Source organism: Lissotriton helveticus, chromosome 3_1 (assembly GCF_964261635.1).
Source record: "Lissotriton helveticus chromosome 3_1, aLisHel1.1, whole genome shotgun sequence".
In the NCBI taxonomy this organism is placed as follows: Eukaryota; Metazoa; Chordata; class Amphibia; order Caudata; family Salamandridae; genus Lissotriton; species Lissotriton helveticus.
The window spans coordinates 956,518,721-956,539,964 of NC_136061.1; the positions used below are offsets into that span (position 1 = coordinate 956,518,721).

The 21,244-nt window shown below is 42.1% G+C and overlaps 1 protein-coding gene across 4 annotated transcripts in view; it reads right to left on the bottom strand.

Annotated features, from left to right (window-relative positions):
* Nucleotides 1–21,244, bottom strand: part of MLPH (melanophilin) — a 391,857-nt gene that overhangs the window by 57,481 nt on the left and 313,132 nt on the right. For all 4 annotated transcript variants that reach the window (XM_078681363.1, XM_078681362.1, XM_078681364.1 and 1 more), the window contains one exon: nt 19,327–19,384. In XM_078681363.1, coding sequence (XP_078537489.1) covers nt 19,327–19,384 — 58 coding nt within the window. The remainder of the gene's footprint in view (nt 1–19,326; nt 19,385–21,244) is intronic.

Genomic DNA, 21,244 nt, shown 5'->3' on the forward strand with positions numbered 1-21,244 from the left:
AATAGAGGCGGTGTTTCCAGACACCACCCCGTTAGAAAAACACAGGATTCTGACTATCTGTCTTCCAATGGGAATCGCACCACACGTTGAGGACTGTGACACTTGGGGTACAGTCTTTGCTTCCATTTACACAAAAACGCATGGCGTTCCATCCATCTCGGTAATACCAGATGTGCTAAAACAAATTCAAGATGAATACGGTCCAGAACCCGCTTTAACTCTTGGTATGAAATTACTGAAAGACTTCAGGCAGGTCTCGGCTATATTATTAGCCAACATAAAGGGAGAAGCAGCAAACGTGGCGATCCGCCAGAGGTTAAAAGAGACAGATATAGCAGACCAACCAGCTGAAATTGCCAGAATTATAGAAAAATCCTATGAGGAACTAGGTAGAGATAGTTTAGGTGGAATACCAGTAAAACCACAGCTAATTGAAAGTCCTGAAAAAATATTTTTTAATAATAATTTAACATCACAAAAAAAGAGCTGGGATGGAAACAAACAATCCAATCCTAAAGAAAAGAAATTCCAGTCCAGAGGAAGATCTCCTCGGCGGAGAGAAAAATCTCCGAACCAAAGACATAGGTTACCCCAAAGTGATCCCTCTGGGAAAAGATATAACCTTAGAAATAGGGATAATATAAAGAAGCCTGATAGATATCAAGACATTGATACACGTCCCTCTCAATCTTTTCAGACTTCCTCGCAGAAATCGGAAAGAAGAGGACGATCAGAACAAAGAGAAGAGCACGCCAAGTCCAAAGACAAGGAACCTGCTCATCTAAAAAAAAAATTACAATTTCCAAAAAAGAAGGTAGCCAGCATTAAAATAGTTAACAATGCCGAGAATTCTGAGGACACAACTGAAAAACGGAGAATGGGCTCAGACAATGCTAGACAGCGCAGCAGAAGTGAGCATAGCTCGCAAAGTCCTTGTGAATCATCTGGAGACAGTGGACACGAATGAATATCTTCAAGTGGAAACTGCAGACACCAGAGTTAGCAAACCTCACAAAATATATGAAATAACATTACGTATAGAGGGGGATAAGACTAGAAAAATAAGGGGACTATTCTGGGATAATCTCTCCAAGGGCTATGACATCCTTCTAGCTGAAAAAGACTGGCCACCAGAGTTTGTCAGGGATTGCCCTCATGGCGAAGAAATAATTATGCCTGCCTTCTCAAATCATATCCCAATTCATAAAAAATACACACTTGCTAGAAAGTGGGCAGTAGCTCAAGCTCCTGCTTTATATAAAAATCACGTAGGATGGGATGAGGACTCTCCTCCTCACAAAATCCAGTTAAAATCACAACCTACTGCACAAAGACAGTACCCAATTAAGCAAGAAGCTAAAAAACAGGTAAAAGAAATCCTAGATCAATTAGAATACCAGGGGGTGATTGAAACTTGCACCTCACAAATGAACAACCCTTTGTTTCCGGTCTCCAAACCAGACAATTCATATTGTCTAGTTTTGGATTACCGACACCTTAACTCATGTTGCAAAACTTTTGCAGTGCAAAACTCGCATAGTGCTGCACTAATGAATAACATAGTGCGCAAAAAATACAAAACAACATTAGACATCTCTAATGGATTCTTTTGTCAAAACATAGCACCAGAGAGCAGATATTTGTCTGCGTTCTCCATAAATGGCACTCAAAAACAATTCTGTCGGTTAGCCCAGGGGTACAAGAACAGCCCGGGAGTATTCTCAGCGAGAGTAACAGAATTACTACAAACATATGATGACGAAGCATTATCTTATGTCGACGACATATACCTAACAGATGATGACTTGGATACTCACTTGAAGAGAGTGAACACCATAATACTTGGGTTCGCAGCAGAGGGTTACAAATTCAACTTTAAAAAATCCAGAATTGCCCATCTGACAGTCCTGTTCTTAGGATATGAATTATCAAGTGAAGGCAAAAGCCTGGCTGACAATTTCCTAGAGAAATGTGCCGTACTCCAAGCACCTAGAACACTAAAAAACCTACAGTCAATTCTAGGCTTCCTAAATTTCGGAAGAACATACATTGCAAATTACGCAGAAAGGGTCAAACCCCTTTATGATCTAATAAAACCAGATTTTAAAAGAACCAATTGGACTCAAATACACACAGAAATTCTGAGATCCTTACAAACAGACATGTTACTTAAAACAAAATTAGAAACACGTGATAACACACGCAATCTTGTGATTCGAGTCATCCCAGGAAGATGCGGATTCACATACCTGACCTCTAATGAGGGAGAAAAGGTACCAATTGCATTCAAATCACACTTGTACACAGAGGCTGAAAAGAAGTTCAGTATTAAAGAAAACATTGTTCATGCAGTTCAAACCGCAATAGCTAGAGAAAAAGACAAAGCTGACGGTAGACATATCACAGTCAGAACAGCAGAACCAGCCTTTGAGGCACTAACAACACCGTGTAATTTACCAACAACAACATTGAATCCGGAATGGATACAATGGGTGAATTCAATTACAACGGACAAAGTATACTACTACTTTGATCCAGAACTAAAGGAATTAAAAAATCTAGAAAATGAAAGAACATTCCCTCTGCCAATCGACATTCTGCCCTTACGACAGTACGCCTGTGTAATCTATACAGACGGACATGCTCAACCCTCCGTTTGGGGAGAACAAGCATACAACCCCACATGTGAGATTACAAAAGAAGTGTGGCGCGGAGGTAAACTAAGACCTCTATTAACAAAAACACACTCAGTAGAAACTAATTCAGAACAACAAACTCAAATATTAGCATTGAAAATGGCGCTAGATAATGCGGATCGCGAATTCCCGACACTTATAGTGTCCGATTCATATTACTGCGTCAAATCATATAACAAGGATTTGCAGACATGGATTCAAAACGGTTACAAAGATGACACAGGTGCAACAATAAAGCAAAAACTGCTTTGGGAACAAATAGTTCTGTTACAAAAAGAACTACCAAAGACTCACGTGACACACTCACTGAGTCATCAGCGTGATGGCGTTCACGTTGCAGGGAATTCATTGGCTGAGACAGCCACAGCGGCAGCAACTAAATCGGCTTCAGTAGCTAGAAAAAAGCGTACATTAAAATACTTTGACGGTGAAACAGTGCTGGCGGTGAAAACGTCATCAAAAGGCGACTGCTCAGCGCTACCGATCAATTATCCACTCAATTATACATACACAATCGATGCAAACTCCGTCCCTTTTGCTCGAATCCCTGGAGTGGGGGATAGAGTAATTCCAAACATGGACAGGAGAACCTTGTTAATTGCAGACGCACATATGGGCGAGGGTCTCGGACACCTCAAACTAAAAGATTCTCTGGAAGAATTACAATCAAGGTACTGGTGGCCAGGCATGAGCCTGCAGCATCACATTTTTGTAAAAAAATGCCCAAACTGCAACAGAGATCGCAGTGGCGAGAGAAACGGTATACTACCGTGGCGTTTCACTCCAGAAAAAATGAACAGAAAAAAGCAAAGCGTCCGATTAACATATACAGGCTAGTTTCCACTTATAATGTAGATCCTCAGCACTCGGCTGACGTCTGGACTGTTATACAGAGATTTGCGAGTCTAAATGGCATATACGCTAGGAACATGCTACGTTTGACCAATGTTTTCACATTTAGCCCTCAAGCCTGTGGGGAAACATAGTCAAATGAGCATAGCACAGCGGGATTCTTCTCACTTCCTTCCTGAGGGATACGGGATGGTGTAAAGAAAAAACCAAGGCAGAAAGCGTTCTATAACGGAAAGGGTATTAGGTTCGGGAGCTGGGTGGGTCAAACATCTAATAAGTGTCCAACGTAGTCTAAACAACATACCAAGAAATTCTCTGAAGGGATTCAGTCCGTACGAATTATTATTTGGAACTAGGATGTTAGTCTTAGACCTCGACAGTCAGACTTCAGTGGTGAAGGAAAAAAGCTTTGATATCAAAGACCGTTTGGCTATTTTACAGGACTTAAACGAAACAAGAAAAGACCTGAGCAACATAAAGTTGAAACAACAGCCAACAACCACTGAAGAACCACCACCTGTCCCAGCAAGACCTGTCTGGATTCCAAAAGTCGGGGATCTAGTCAGAGAAAAGATCGCGGTAAAGAAGGAATTTGGGCCTTCTTACAGAAAAGCAGTTCCTGTCTTGTCTATCTACGGGACAAGATCAGTTGTACTACCGCCGCTTGCTGGTAAAAAGGAGAACCGAGTTGTATCCATCGACCTGGTAAAACCACAATCATGTGGCCGATAAACAGTAGGCCAAGTGGACTCCCCATAAGTAGCAGAACACCAAGGTTTGCTACCAATACAGAGGTCCTAACTAAGAGGCTAATCACATTCGAAACGCCTACAGAAGAACAACAAGGACTATGCAACAATGCAATGGAACTTAGACCTCTGAAAACCCAAATAAAAACATTTAGCAGAGACACACCAACCTACAATGAAGTAACAAACGAATATGCAAGAAACAGTAATCCTGAAGCAATTGGAACAATTGACAGAACTGCATCCGGCTACTTCATAAACTTCGATGATTCCTCTGAAGGCTTCAGTGAATCAAAGACACAGCCATCAACAAAAACCTTTAAAGATAAAGCTAAAGAACTTTTGAAACAACTGAAAGAAACATATCTAATTTCTCCATGGATTGAATTTTGTGTGGGTTTTGGTGCATTTATCCTCATACTTTGGCTCATCATGGTACTAACTTTGGGACGCTTCATTGAGGGAAAATATGCTAAAATGGACACAGCAAGTCAGAAAATCAACTTGATCCTCAAACCACACACATCTTCACACGTCGAGAAAAGAGAACTTTCTTCAGTCAACTTCACAGCCAATCCTATACCGGGTGGGGTAGCATGGGACAACACTGACTACGAAATTTATGGTCCGGTTGAAATCCTGAAATATCCACACCAAATTAAGATCTCATTGAGTGACTTTGTAAAACCAAGCTCGTTTGCTGATGATTGGGACTTTGAAAGTATAAATAATATGATGTCTGACTTAGTGATGTCTGCTAAATTTACCAAACATGATTATTTGCAGGGTTCGACAAATTATGATAGTATGTACTGTTATAACCACTATGGTAACCATTTTCTACATAGATCTGCACAACCTAGAAATGTTTTAAATTATAATCAATGGGAACATTGTGCAACCCCTCCAAAAGGAAGCTCAAGAACCGTTTATGACAAATATTCATACTTTTCAGGTTTTAACACAAGTAATGCTGAAACATTTTATTTCAAATTGTCAAATAAGACAGGGACAAAGACCATGATAACAAACACGAAATTGATATATTCAGACTCATTTTTTGAACAAATTAATACTTTTGGTTTTGATTATTGGGACAAAAATGTTAAAGTAAAAAGTGTTTGGGGTACAAAAGAATGGCAAGTACAAGGTATAGAATCTTTGTTTAGAGCCTGCATGATCCCAGAACAAATTATATTTTTAAATGACACTGTTCAACAAACTACCTGTCTTGGCCTAGCCAAAATCAAAGACTTAAATAAACAGTCTATTCCAAAGCCAACAATGAACAGCAATAGCTCTACAGATGAAGAGATAGACGTAAACTATGTATTAAACCAAAACAGAACACATCCTGATTGGAAACAGTGGTTGATCTGGCCCACAGATACTAATAACTGTCAAGACAGATTCCTGAACAAAACACAGGGGTTCAAATTGACCAGGCCAGACCCTAGATATTCCCAAAGACACCACCCAGGAATAATAACCACCTACAGTGTGGGCAAATTATGCCTTCAATGGCTACAAACTTCCACACTGGCAGAAATTAAGCAACACCTAACTTTACTTACTGATGGTGCTGACTTGCGTGATTTCATTATGGGACCGCGCAAACAGCGTCAAAAACGTTTCATAGCAGCCTCTGTATATGCAGCATACAACGAGGCCTGGAAGGTGACTCAAATTGAAACAGCAGAAAGAATACGGGAAATTGACCGTATTAATTTGGAAAAATCAATTTCTGTAGTGGACAATGGGTTAATGACTCTGTCCTCCAGAATTTTTTCTCTGGACAGCATTGTGTCTTCAGCAATCGACATAATATCGCAAGACTTACTGTTGTTACAACACGGTCAGTCTCAATTGCGTTCTATTGTACAGCTTGGCTGGACGTTACAAAATCTGCGTTCAGGCTATGTGCCTTGGCGTTTAATCAACACAACGTCACTATTTAATATCTTTAACCTTACTGATAAACAAATCAGTATGGCACAGAAGGGTGCTGATTATACAATCCTGAGCATTGAGAAACTCGAGAGATTACCAGTGACAATGTCAGAACGACCTGTCAGTGAATGGATAATACATGGGATAATTAATATTCCAATATCAACCTTCAGGTTTCAATACTGCCAAAAATATGTACAGGCTGGCATGTACGAAAAACTGGGGAAAGGGTACATTAAAACAACATGGAACTTGCCCTATTCACATGCATGTGTCAGTAATAAAGGACAGAAAGTGTTTCTTAGTGGCAATAATTGTGCGATGTCACTAAGCGGTACACTTCTGTGTAATGGAATTAGTTTGCATGAAGCCTGTGAAGGGAACTCAAATAACCTTTCATGTCACCAGCTAGGCGCACCTGCAACAGAGATAGAACCATTCTTTCAAAGACTCTATAATGGGAGTTACGTTCTAATTGTAGATCGCAGATGTTGTAGTCTTATGCCCGGGACTCCTTATCTCGTAACTACGACTGCGAAGGTCAAATGCTGTGGACACTCATTGTTCCCCAGCTCCTTTCCAGACAGGGAGGCAAGGGCATGGCCCAACTTGAAAATTACTTCTATTCGAATAGATACTTTAAGCAGAATGAAAACAGTGCTTCTTCAGACGCCGACCAGGCTCACGTCATCAAAAGAAACGTATGATCTCCTAGTCGCAAGGACGACTGCAGAGATTCACTCTTTGTTATCAACTAATTCCCCCATACATTTCGCAGAAATCCTGAATGAAATCTTAAATATTTCTGATACCAGTGGAGTCTCAAAGGTATTTAAGACAGTATTTTCAATGGCATTAACACCATTCAAAGCCATACTGGGTATTTTTCCAGATTTCGTCCATTCGATTTTTGGCGGACTTCCCCTCATTTTGGGACTAATTGCAGGAATCCTATTCTTAGTCCTTATATTTCGTTATGGCAAACCATGTCACAGACAAAACACCTGCGACAAGGGAAGAAACAATCCGAGCCATTGGATACCGGGACCGGATATCAAAAATCCTGGGACTATCCCGGCTTAGAGACCTGAACATGACTTGGTTTCTTTCATTTCGACCAAAGTGGCATCGATGTGTTTTACCTGTATTAAGGTGCCTGCTATACGGAGAAGAATGCGTGTTAGACACCTGTCTGACGCTACAATCGGATGCGCCAATGGATGCAGAAACATTGTTGAGTCCAATAAAGGCTCATGCTTTGTGCTGCCCTCAACGGCTACCAATCCTGATGACGGCATTCGTGGAAGCTTCACCACTACGATTAAGGGGTAGTGAAGTTCAGGATGAAAGCAGCATCGATCAGGTACGACCTTCTGTCAGCAATACTAATCAAAACGTCAATGGAGACAATCATGCGCACGAATGCATGGTTACACCTTTTTCCGAGTTAGTGGAACTCTCCCAGGAAGCTGTTGACAGCTTTTTCGACAGTCTAAATGATATGATGTTCTCACCAGAGCAGAAATAGAGACTTTTGAGTAAGCTCGCACACGGCGTTCCCAACACCCTGAATTCGGCCTTCAACTTTGATAATAAAGTCACATGAACAATTTTCCCTCCAGTTCACGGACAGCAATTTTTTTCAGCAGCCCCAAAATATGTTTACAATTTTTCGGGACACTTATCTTCTGCTTAAAGTAAGAACTATTCTTAGAGAACTAAAATTACTATTTTTAGATACTTTATAGACATTAGCTGCCCGCTGGTATGTTCATAATTATTCTTATTCTGTGATGAAATGGTCTCGAACCTTTTTTCTGTATTAAGAGCAATTTCATGTGTAAATTCTCATATACAAATTAGTGATAATGTATAGATATGTATGATTACTTTAGCATTATTCTACAGCTTGAGTGCATATAATACATGTGATTGCCTTTTTCCGTATATTTGATAATTTCAAAATGCATTTATGTATTTTGGGGTGGTAAGGTATACACGATACTCTACAGTATGTTTTACTATGCCTAGATTAGTAAATATGTCCATAGTTAGCGTGGAGTGGGTGTGATGTATTCCTATAGGTTCTGTATCGATCCCCCTATTCCTGACCCTATTCTGGTTAAAAAGTTAACTAGCAGCCATCCCATGATGCAGAAAACCCCCATGATGCAGAAACCGTTATCTGGTTAAGCCACACTACGGCACAGGAACGTGTTATCTGATTAGGTCATAACGCTTGCCATCTAATTAGACAAGCGATATTCCTCCAGCCCCTGATAAGGCATACGGAGTTCTCAAAACAAATCAAACCTATGACAACCTGGGAAAAACCCTGCGGCCATTGTTTTGATTTCATCGAGAACTTCAGCAAAAGAATGTGCTAACGACCAAGTCGTATGACATCCTTATTGACGTATCTATGTCCATCCTTACGTCAATCTCGGCACCTTAAAGGTATAAATATCACCGTTATTGCCCTATGCAAACACACGCGGTGGTGACGAGATCGGAGCAGCCAGACTTGCCGAAGCCCAGAGCAGAGCAGACCCCGCTGGCGCAGCCCCGCCTTCCTGACGCGCTGAGAACGACACGCTGGTTTCTCCTGCCGAGAAATCCAGCTCCGGCGCTTCCGGGTAGCCCTCGCAGGCAGCCTGGAATATCGAGACCAGAGACGAGAGATACCATCCCTCATTCATCCTAGATTCCAGGTACAGAACTGAATAACCCCTTCCAGAGAATTCTTTAGTCAGTCACTTGGAAAAGCAAACTTAACTTAAACTGCTACTTTCTATTCCCGCCCACGTATTAGGCTTAGGTCAGGTACACGGGGTAGGCGTAGTTAGAAACACCAGTTGAGTACGATTAGTCAAATGTATATGTGTATGTATCTATTTTATTCATTTTAAACCTTCATATGGCTTAGAAACCATATAAATGTTTTTACAGTATTATTTTATACTTCTGCTTTTATTGTATGCACTTTACTTAACCATAAGTATTGCGATAATATCAATCCATTTCTCTTGTATGAGAAAAGAGACTGATCAATAAATACCATCTTTTATTGAACACGCCCGTCTCTTCCTTTTCTCTACAATCTGGTGAGACTAAGAATGCACGTACTGACTGAGTAAAATAAGTCGTCTTTTGTTTTCACACGACTCTAGAGATACACTCTTGATTAGGGGAGAGCAAAGTTGTCATGTTCTATGGTTGTCAGAAACTAAATCCCTTCTTGTCTATCCAGGGAGGTTCAACTCCTCCTTGCCTATTCGAGAAAGTTTCTAGTGAACTCTGAGCTAGCTGGCAAACCCAAAACTTTAAGTCTAATATCGACAGTAGTAGACCTAGTTAACGTCTGGTCTAGGCCTATGCTATTGAAGGTATTATTCCAATGCGCAGAGCCTATTGGGATAATAGGAACTACACTACAACTCAGCCTATGTGGCAGGGGAGTTTCCCATTGCAGTTGTTGTTGATACAAAGGGGAATTGGGGAGGTAATTTGGCTCTCAACCACGTTTGGGGGTTGGTGTGGGTGGGGGGAGGGTATGGACCTTTCTAGACAGTAAAATGCCTCACATGGAATAGCCAAGGCCTTAACGATGATCGAAAATCTCATCTTGTACATTCACATATTGTGACTATATTAGACTACTGTTTTGTGTCAAGAGATGTGCAAACGGGGGGCGCCAGGACTACCAATCTTGCACGTACACTATCAGACCACGCCCCGGTACTGCTGGAACTGTAAAACCCTCAGGCTCCCCCCAGTGCATGTTCATGGCGCCTTCCTGTGGGGGCACTGCTAGATCCAGTGTTTTGGGAAGAAGTAAGTGCAGAGATAATTGCATACTTTGAACATATCGTAGGTACTGTGTCTTCTCCATCGACACTATGGGAGGCGTTCAAAGTGGTCTTACGGGAAGTGTGTATCTCCAAACAGGTAGGTCCACTGAAGGCGATACAGCCACAAATGGCTAGACTTGAGTGAGACATACACGGTCTAGAGTTAGACTGCCACCAGACCAAGGACCAAAACACACTAGCAGCTATACAGGGAAAATATCGGAATATTCTGCCAAAGCCCTGGGAAAACGCTAGCGAATTTACTCCGTAAACCACGTGCCTCCACATATGTAGTTGAGCTGAAGGACGGCGATGAACAACTTCAAGACACAGCTGCAGGAATACTACACACAATGTCCACCTTTTACCCTCAATTGTACATGGCGACACTGACCTATGACAAAAGTGCCTTGAACGCATATTTAGACACAATTAAGCTTATATGGCTTGACAATGCACAGAGGGAATATCTTGATTCCACCATCACAGTAGAGGAAATCAATCACTGAGACCTTAAGTTTGCTACCGGGCGACAAAACACCATGCATCAATGGCTTTACTACCTCTTTTTACAAAGAATATGCAGATCTCCTGGCTCCACACCTTTTGACCATGTTTGAGGACTCCTTGAAGGCAGATAGCTTGCCTCCATCACTCAGAGAGGCCGCAATTCCGCCGCGGTCCGTGCAGGTAACATCTCTGATCCCACTCCTATCACCCATGGAATGCGGCAAGGCTGCCTACATTTGCCATTATTATTTGATATAGCGATGGAGCCCTTAGCTGCTAGGCTCCAGCACCACTACATCCATTGTGGCATCAGTTTCACCTCACACAGGCTGATTATCTATATCTCACTATATGCAGACAATATCTCATTTATATATTTGCAAGCTTCGGCGGGCTTTCCGGCATACATATTAATTGGGCAAAGTCCCCACTTTCCCCCCCTCATAGACCATACACAACCAGTCAACACAATTACCTTTTGACATGGGCTGATGGCCCTGTACGATATCTAGGTCACACAAATTACCTTTTGACATGGACTGATGGCCCAGTATGATGCCTAGGTATATGGCTAAGTCGCGACATGAAGGAACCGTCGTTGAAAAATTTTGGCCATGCAATTGAATGGCTGGAAGATAGGATTCCCACATGGTTTAAATTCTCTCTCTCATTGGCAGGCCGAATCGCCATTGCCATGATGATGGTGCTCCCCAAATTCCTTTATCTATTTCTCAATGTCCCTTTGCCGCTTATGGGCGCCTTCCTGCGGCGTCTTCAATTTAACTTAATCACTTTAACATGGGCGGGCGGCCAACCCTGTATCTCTTGGGAGGTACTCACATTGCCTCTCGCTCAAAGTGGCATGAGGCACTGGATATAGCTCTCTATGAATTATGCACCCAGGTGCAAAACTTACACTTCTGGGATACACAGCTGCATATTCTGGGCCTGGCCGGTGACCCTAGCTGTCTCTGGTGTGCCGAGTCTCGCGCTTCCTTTCTCCATCTACTGTGGGACTTTTCTGGTCAATTTCTGGAGAGAAGTTTTCACTACTCTACAGATGATAACAGAATTGCAAATTAATTGCACCCCACTGGTGGGACTATTGGGCTACGTCAGGGACATCCCAGTGGAGCATTGCAGGCTCTCGGCTATGATGCTTCTCTTGGCCAAGCGCAGAGTGGCCATGAACTAGGGAAGACGCCCGGCACCAAGGGTAAAAGACTGGCTACAAGATACTGCGCTGAAAAGTTGTCACACTTTTTGGAATTGTTGCCACCACAGACCCGTCCCAAATATATATGGGAACCTCTGCTTGTTTATCTGAGAACAAGATATACTGCTGTTTTATCACCGCCGATAACATCACAAGATGTGCTTTAGAGCTTCGACACCACACATAACACCATCCCCTCAAATAGAATCAGTTAGCATATTCTTCAACCAACATCCATTAACTGTCTTTATTGCACTACCTGTGTTTATGATATTGGGATTCACTCTCCACCTTGGTTTGCATGCATTACTGTGTATCTAGGTGATATCATCACAAAAGGGTGGTTGTGTAACTCAGGACTCATGTTTAATGCATAATGCCACATTGTGTCAGCACCGCTGCTTTTTTCTTATTTCCCATTTATTTTCCTTCTTTCTTCCCCTTCTCTTCCGGTTTTTTACATTGTATGCAAAGGACATTGCCTGTAATTGGCTACAACATCGTATGTGATTTCACTACACCTCAATAAAATAAATAATAATAAAAATAAAAGCATGAGAATTGTTGTCCGCCCCTGCAAGATGTTCTGTCGACAAGTGTAATTCATGGTGTAAGGCCCAATGCCAATTGGCCTGTGCTAGCTTGGACAGTTGTGAAGAGTTTGTGACCTCTTGCTTTTTGTATGTTGCACACTTTGGGCATAATGTCTATTCGAATTAAGACCACTGTTTCTCCAAACTGTCATTTGAAACACTCAAAGGGCTAACTGCACCACCATATGTTGGAGCATGTTGATATGGAGGAGCTGTTTTTGGGCAGACCATTGACCTTGTACAGCAATGCAAACCATGTGCGCACCAAAACCTTTCATGGACGCGTCTGTGTAGATTACCACCTGTAGTTAGAGGATGGGAAACCATGAATTTTGCTGCACCTTAAGTGCTCTTCCACTAGAGCTAGACATTTGGAAAATGCTCACAGAGCTGTGGTTACTCCAAACTGCATGACTTGAAATGATGACGTGTTCCACTTATTACTCTGGTACTGTCAATGTGCCTAATATATCAGGATATGAAGGAATGTGTCTTTCAAACTGAATATCGCCATATCGTCTCATATTGGGTGACGTCTTGTAGGGTTATCATCTTGAAATTATCTGATCTGACATAGTTCATTGCTCATAACTCCAGTATTAGTCTTTGTGTCTTTCTGTTTATGGGAATAAGGAAGTATAGAAAGTACACTTCTTTCTTTTTTAACTAATAGGAAATACCGTAATAGCCCCTTTTTGCAGGGGTACCTGCCCTTCCTCAATTCGAAGGTTAGATGGAAGTTTCTGATCTTGTTGATGGTGCAGTTGAAGATGTAGAGGGATGGTAAGAAAGTCTAGAAATTAGTCATGAACTATGGTGGATAACACCTAAAGATCTGAGGTTATCTCGACTCAAACCTGTGTTTATAACCCCAGCCTTCCCTCGACAGGTGATGGATGGTTGGAGGAATGAATGGTTGATTATTGTCTAGTAGCAGAGGTACTATGAGTAACTATGAGTTACTCTGCCTTTGCCTCTTTTGATTTTCAGGAAAGACGCCTTTGTTGCTCATAGAGTTGTCTGCTGATACCAGGACCTACTTTTGGTGCTTGTCATGTTTGTGTTTTTACTGTAAAACACAAACTGTAGGACACCCATAGCTTTGGTTCTGTATGTGTTCTTCCTGAATTCCTCCAACATGGTGTCTACCTGTGGACCAAACAGATGTTCCCCATCAAATAGTTGGCCAATGAGATACTGTTGTACCTTAGGATGAAAGCGAGAAATACACAGCCAGGCATGTCGATGTAGCAATATGCTTGTGCCTATTTGCCTTGAGGCATTGTCTGCCACATCTAGCACACATCTAGTGTTTGAAATGGAGACAGCGTTTCCTCCATTAATCATGTCTTTATCCCTTTTAGCTCTGTTGCATGAGTTATTCAATCATCTCCCACAAGTATACCTTAATAGAAGGTGAATTAGCAAAGCACCACTGTGGAATTGCTCCCATAGCACCATGTTTGCCTGCAGATTGAATGTTCCTCCCTTTGTTATCTAGAGAGGGAGTACCCCCTGCCCCTTGCATGAAAGGTTTTTTACAGACAATATGAGCTACAAGAGATTCAGCTGGGACATGGGAGAAAATAAATATGGGGCTGTGTGACACTGTTTTAACTTTTTTCTCATAACAGCAGTGTTACCAATCTGACTCTTACAGGGTTTTGGAAATTCTCATTGGAGCAATTAAGCATTGTTTCAAAGTTTGTGAGGATTTGTGTACTATACTTCATTTTTATAAGCATATCTAAGCGAGAGTCTCCTTTATTTTCTTCTTCAGTATGCACATGTACTTTATGATGTATGGCAGCACACGAGATGACCTCATAATAGGCTGACGTGTCATCGGGCAGGGACGCCTTTACAGGGTAAGGTTCCAAAGGGAAGTAGGAGTACTCTTGAGCATCTACTCCTTAAACTTGCTCTGCATTTTCTTCTTGATCTCTGAGGCCTGGCATATCATGTGATGATATTTTATTAAGGGTGGCTCTTCCTCGTAGTCTAGGTGAAATCATAGTACAAAATCTGAGGGCTGTGGTGATGTTATTTGTGTAAAATCCACCTATCTTTTCTTAGGTATAAGCAATGGATTGTCTTCTGAAATGGCTTTCTCAAATGTGAGTCTAGGATTTTGGGAGGGTGGATGGGAACATTGTGGTGGCCTAGCAGCAATGTACCCATTGCCTGGGTCTACATAAAAAGTTCTCTGTCATAAATCTGTTTGCTCACTCGGTAACAAGAGTTTGTTTGACATCAAGCTCCATTTTTATGTCAAATCCGATTTTGGTGCTGACGGTTTGTTGCAGTCATTTTAGCAGGGGTTTAACTTCCATTGGTGCAGCAGGTGCAGTGTCCTCAGGCCCCAGATGCCTGAGGGGCCCTTTAAACCCTGATTATTGCATCTTCTTGGTCTAGGGCCTTGGTCTAGGGCATAAAACACACTGAATCTACTACTGCATTTCAGCTTTGTGGCATAGTGGCTTGGTCTCAAGGAGCTTCTGATGTTCTGTTGAAAGTGTCTTTTGGCATTAAATGGTCTCAAACACAGTGGGCATTGCCGATTGTTGAGTCTTTCAGAGACGGATGGTCAGGTAAATGCATGGCACTCTTGCTTTGTTCCATAGCATGGACTTGAGGGGCTTTTGAAGTTATCCCAGAGGAATAATCCTCTGAAGGAATTGTTAGTTTCCTTCTGAGGTCAAGGATGTTGAGATTGATTGCCGCTGAAGACCCTTTGTCTCCCAAGTCAGATTTATCAGGGGTCAAAGAAATAGGACTTAGCTCTACCTGGATCTACACACTAACACAGAGTCCCGCAAGTCTTAGAGTCAAAGTTCTCAATGTCCTCAGTTACTGCAGCTAGAATCTTGCATTACAATTCTGCTTAGTGTGCCCATCTTCTATTGTGTCAGTGAAGAAAGGCTTTTTCAAGCAGACACTTTGAATGTGGTCAATGGGTGAACACAGGTTGTCAACCCAGTGTTGGTCTGACCTTGGGAAGTTGCTGTTGCAAAGGGAGCAAACCTCAACCAGAGAGCCTCTTTCCATGTGTTGATCCCCAGGAGATTGTGGTTATGATCCTCTTCAATGCTGTTTTAGGAAATTCTGACTTCCTCGTGTCAAAGTTCTTTTCCAATTTGTAGCAGTAATGCTGCCGCTAAAACCATGTCCCATGATGGTAAAAATAGTCTGAGGTGGAGTCTGTGGCCTGGCACATTGTGGGTTTCAGGGAAGGTATAATGAATCACCTTTGTCAATTAAACACATGCCGTAACAATCTGAACTCAACACTAGATGATAGTAGTGTTCACCTACATACACAGTGTATTCAACTCGGGAGCCACACTACATTAACTATAACATTTGCCATATCCATGCTCTGCTTATACTATTTTATATTACCTTACTTATGCCATCTAAAATAATTGTATTTACAAGAACAGTTATGACATCGCAAAACAAACCTTTTATGAAGACACAGTGTATATGGAGAGTGGTGAGATATAGTTAATGTAGTGTGACTACCAAGTTTTGTTCTGGTTTGCCTTTTCTGTCCTCTGTTTTACCTTATCTGCTCATTTTCTGTCCTCTACTTTGCCTTTTTTGCTTGTTTTTCTGCTTTCTGTTTTTCCTTTTTCTGCTTGTTTTTCTGCCCTCCGTTTTGCCTTTTCTGCTTGTTTTTCTGCCCCAGGTTTTGCTCTCTTCTGCCCTCTGTTTTGCCTTTTCTGCTCGTTTTTATGCCCTCTATTTTGCCCTCTTCTACTCTGTTTTGCCTTTTCTGCAAATTTTCTGCCCTCTGTTTATCCTTTTCTGCCCTTTGGTTTGCCTTCTCTGCTTGATAGTTTTTTTGACCTCTCCTTTGACGTTTACAGACTGTTTTTTCTTCTTCATGCTGTTTCCTCAAAATCTAGTTATTTGACTGAAACCTCCCACCCCAGCACCCAGATACCCCCAGGGGTGACAGTGCCATGCTCTACAAATACTAATTGATTGATCGAATACTCTGTGTATCAAGGTGCACAAGTTATGATAATTTGAAGCCCTGTGGCTACCGAGTTGAATACACTTTGTATGCAGGTGCACAAGTTATAATAATTTGAAGCTGTTGAGTAAATTATAAATTAAAGGTATAACTATAAGTTTCGAAATTTTAATATTTGTGTAGCTTAAGTTTGGTTTGTAGATAAAAAATGAATAAAAGTAATTTTTAAAACAATTTGGTGAGTAAATTATACATTTAAGATATTCTTATAACTTCAGAAGTATTTAATGTTTGTGCATTTTAAGTTTGCTTTGTTTAGAAAGAATAAATTCAATTTTCCTAACTACAACAAAGGTTTAACCTTAGTTTTTTTAATTGAATTTCAATGCTTTTTTAGTTTCAATAAAACTGTTTTGAAATCATAGTTTACTATCGTCGAGTGGAGTATTATTAAGTGGCGAGTTGTACACTACGGTGGAGGAGAGTGTCATACAGTGTACTGTTGTAGAGAATAGTGTTGTAAAGCTGAGTGGATTAAATTGGAATGCGGTACAGTGGAGTGGCATACAGTGGAATAGCGTACAGTGGCGTGGTGTGTACTGGAGTGGTGTAGAGTGGAATAGCGCAGAGTGTAGTGTAGTAGAGTGGAGTGGTGTGGAGTGGAGTGGCGTACAGTAGAATAGCATACAGTGGAATGGTGACAGATGGACTGGCGTAGAGTGTAGTGTAGTAGAGTGTAATCACATGAAGTGGTGTAGGGTCCTGTGTAGTGGCGTAGAGTGAAGCGGCATAGAGTGGACTAAGATATAGTGTAGTGGTATGCAGTACAATAGGGTAGAGTAGAGTATCGTAGAGTGTAGTAGCATAGAGTGGTATAGCGCAGAGTATAGTGGTGTATAGTGTAGTGTGGTGGTAGAATGTAATAGAGTACAGTGGAGTAGCGTAGAGTTCTATGGCCTAGAGTGGAGCAGAGTAGAGTAGCATGGCGTATAGTAGACCGATGTACAGTGTAGTGGCATGCAGTAGAATAGCATAGAGTGGCATAGAGTTGAATAGTGTATAGTGGAGTGGTGCAGAATAGAGTGGCATAGAGTGGAGTCGAGTACAGTGGAATAGCGAAGAGTGTAGTGGCAAGAGTGGAACTGTGTACAGTGGAATAGAGTACAGCAGAGTAGCTCAGAGGGGACTAACATAGATTGCAGTGGCATAGAGTGGAGTGGTGAAGATTGGACTGGCATAGATTGGAATGGCACAGAGTGCAGTGGCATACAATGGAGTGGAATGCAGTAGAATCCTGTATATCACTGTGGCCTACAGAGGAGTAGTGTAAAGTTGAGTGGCATAAAGTGGAATACCATAGAGTGGAGTGCTGTACAGTGAGATGGTGTAGAATGGATTGGTATACAGTGTGGTGATGTACAGTGCAGTGGGGTATAGTCGCATCTGTTAGAGTAAATTGGTGTATAATGGAATAACGTAGAGTGGAGTGGTGTAGAGTGGAGTGGCATAGAGTGGAGCGAGGTACAGTGTTGTGGCATACACTGGAATGTGTTAGAGTGGATTGGCATGCAGTGAAATAGTATAAAGTAGAGTGGTGTACAGTGGAGTAGCATAAAGTGGAGTGATGTACAGTGGAGTGGCATAGAGAGGAGTGAGGTACGGTGTAGTGGCATACAGTGAAATAGAATAGAGTGGAGTAGCGTAGAGTGGAGTGGCTTACACTGAAGTGACATACAGTGGAATATCATACACTGGAGTAGGGTACAGTGAACTGGCACCACCACCTTCCCAGGTATGGCCCTTACACAACAAAGGACGGGGCTGTGAGGCGCCCCTTCTGGGGGTTGATGGTCCCCAGGGCTAGCTCCTGCTATGTCTTGGGGTGCCCACCCCCTGGGACATATCTGTTTGCTTTCGCTGTGACAGATCCTGCCAAGCAAAAGCAATTATCTACTCCTAGCAAGCGAGAGCTGTCATACCACTCCCGCTTGCTGGAAGTGGAGGTTTCATCTCTTTCCCTGACCGCAGACATGCGGGCAGGGAAAGAGATGAAAGGATTACTCTCACATGCAGGGAGCTGCATTTCCAGCAGCTCCTTGTGTGTAAGAGCAATGTTGGCTCCCGCAGGAGGCGGGCAGCCGGCTGGGACAGCAGGGACCTTGAGGCTCCCCCGCGGCCACCAACATGCAGACTGGGTGCGACCAGTGCACCTAGGGAGACAAAGCTTGGCCCCTGGGTCAAAATCAGGCCAGAAAGGGGGGGGGCATGTGCCCCCCTGCCCCCCATCCCATTCAAATGTTGCTGGGCCTTGGTGGAAGGAGTTCCCTGCGCCCTAAATCTGTGCGAGGAGGGGGCCAAGCAGCCCACTTTCTCCAAGAAGTTTGGTCACAAATATTACCATATCAGTTGTCCCTGTTGAAGCTCCACTTCTATAAAGGACAAAGGGGGTAAGATTTTGATTTACATGTAGAAATGCATGTAAAATGTAGTATTGTGTTGCCAATACAATAAAAAAATATAATTAAGCATTGCAGGTGAAACAAAAATGCTAGATAACTGTGATAAAACCAGGTTCAATAATGAAATGTGCAAGATATAATACAAAGAAGGTGTTATAAGATGGCCGCCATATCGCGGCAAAGAAAAGTGGTATATCCATGTAGTCCTACTTCAATGGTGGTGGGAGGTCAGATGTTTATATGGTGAGAGGAGAGGAGGTAAACGAAAATGACCTGTGAACAAGAAGTGAAAGCTTCGAAACGTGTCAGGCATTATTTTTTTTGCTGCCTATAAAGAAATTAAACATGCAGAAAGTATTGGAGCCCTGGCTGTCTTTATGTTTCTTTGACGCAGATGAGTCTGAAAGGAGAAGAATGTGGGGAATATATATTTATATACACATATACAGACTATGAATGTGCTCTTACCTGGCATCTCCAAGGAAATGTTGAATTTCTTTCGCAGGGCTTGCTGCATAGCGGTCACCTGAAGTAGCAAAAGGAAAATACAGGAGCAGAGTCAATTATGAACCAAACAAATCTTAAGCCCTTAAAAAGTTTGTATTCTTATGAAAAAGTGTAATAACTAACTAAGGAGCTTGAAAGGGGGCTCCATGCTAAAGTGTGCATCCATCGACAGCAGCCATGACATCATCCAGTCGGAACAGACAGGAATTTAGGTATTTCAAGTCTTCTCAGCCCATGGGAGTCTTGATCACTGATGAACAAATGTATGCAATGCTGATGCATAGCTCTAAATCCAGAACGTTTATGAAGAGATTTAGGATATGAGAGACAAAAATAGAGTAGAGTGAAAAGGTAACTTGCTTGCATGACTTACATGTGGATGCTGTAAAGGTGTTAACTCGTGCTCAAGGAAAGCATGTGAATGTAACTGCCAGTCGACTCCCTTACACTCAGTTATTGCCTACAGCAATATAAGATTGGGAAGATTGGAAATGGATCTAGGTTAAAATTGTCTTAAGATACTTCATAATCGTGTTTTAAGTAGAGTGAAACAATCTATGTCAATGCTAAAAACAATGTGGGAAATTTGGGCATATAATGATGCTAGCTTCTCCTGAATAAGAGCAGCGTGATCGAATACAATGAATTTAATAACAGTTAAAAGTCAACATGTTTCATGCTTGTACAGTAATAGATGATCTAGTGGCATTTCCTTCGTGGCTATATGTATATATACACAATCTTCACTTAGGAAGAGTAGGGCATAGAGTGATCCTCCCATGTATGTGTTACCCCACCTCTGTGCTAACTATACCATACGAATAGGTAACATGGTAGACTCATACTGATATGTGTAGGATCTTAGTGATAGTGACCCTCCTATTTCAATAATTAAAACACAATTATGAAGTATCCATTGCCAATTTTACCTAGATCCCTCTCCAATCTTCCCATTCTTATACTGAGATACACTAAAATTCCCAATATTCCTTTGGGGAATCTAAAAGATCGCAGTCAAAGTGCCCACTTGCGGGGCCTGTTGGGTATTGTGGTGCCAGCCCAATGAGGAGAAGGCCCGATGATGTAGCATGCCAGCTTCGGTGGGTGACAACACTTGCTTCTAAGAGCAGACGCTCCTAGTGGCCAACGACATTCTGGGTCTCTAATGTAAGACCTTCAACTTAGATATCAGAATGGTATACACTATTGTGATTGTTGTACTGCTTAGGAGATTGTATACTGGACCTCCCAAATCTCCTTGTCCTTTTACATTGCACCTGGTGCGCCATTGATAGTTAGGCCGCTGTGTCACCTAATTTATGAAGGAGAGCTGGAGCATATGTATTTGGGACCCATAGGTAGGATATGCGGAGATTCAGGGCTGGTCTGGTATAAGCTAAGTTAATTGTGATCCCTGGGGAGGAGGCCTGTGGCTGAGCTCCAAAATCATACTCACATTTGCAGGATGGAAGAGCAGCTTGAGCTTTAGACAGAAACCCAGGGATTGATTCACAAAGGAATACGCATACTCATACATGCCTTTGTGAATCACCCCCAAAACATTTAAAATGGTAATATGTGGTTCATATTTTACACCCAGCAAGATCGCAGGGAAAAACCTGTAAAACATGTTTGGGCCCTAGGCAAAGGGGGTAGGGTATCCCTGACCTGCCCCATTATAGTTTCTGTGGATGCATGTTTTATTATCCTGTCCCTCCCTGAACCCCTCTTAAAATTTCCCTAAACCCTTTCCATTTAGTATGTAATCCCAATTTTCCAGCCACTCCACCTTGCTCCGTCCACATTTACTACTAAAATCTATACCTACGTGTGCTGAGATCTCTGCTACCGTGTTGGAGCTCTACACAAAGAAATGGTA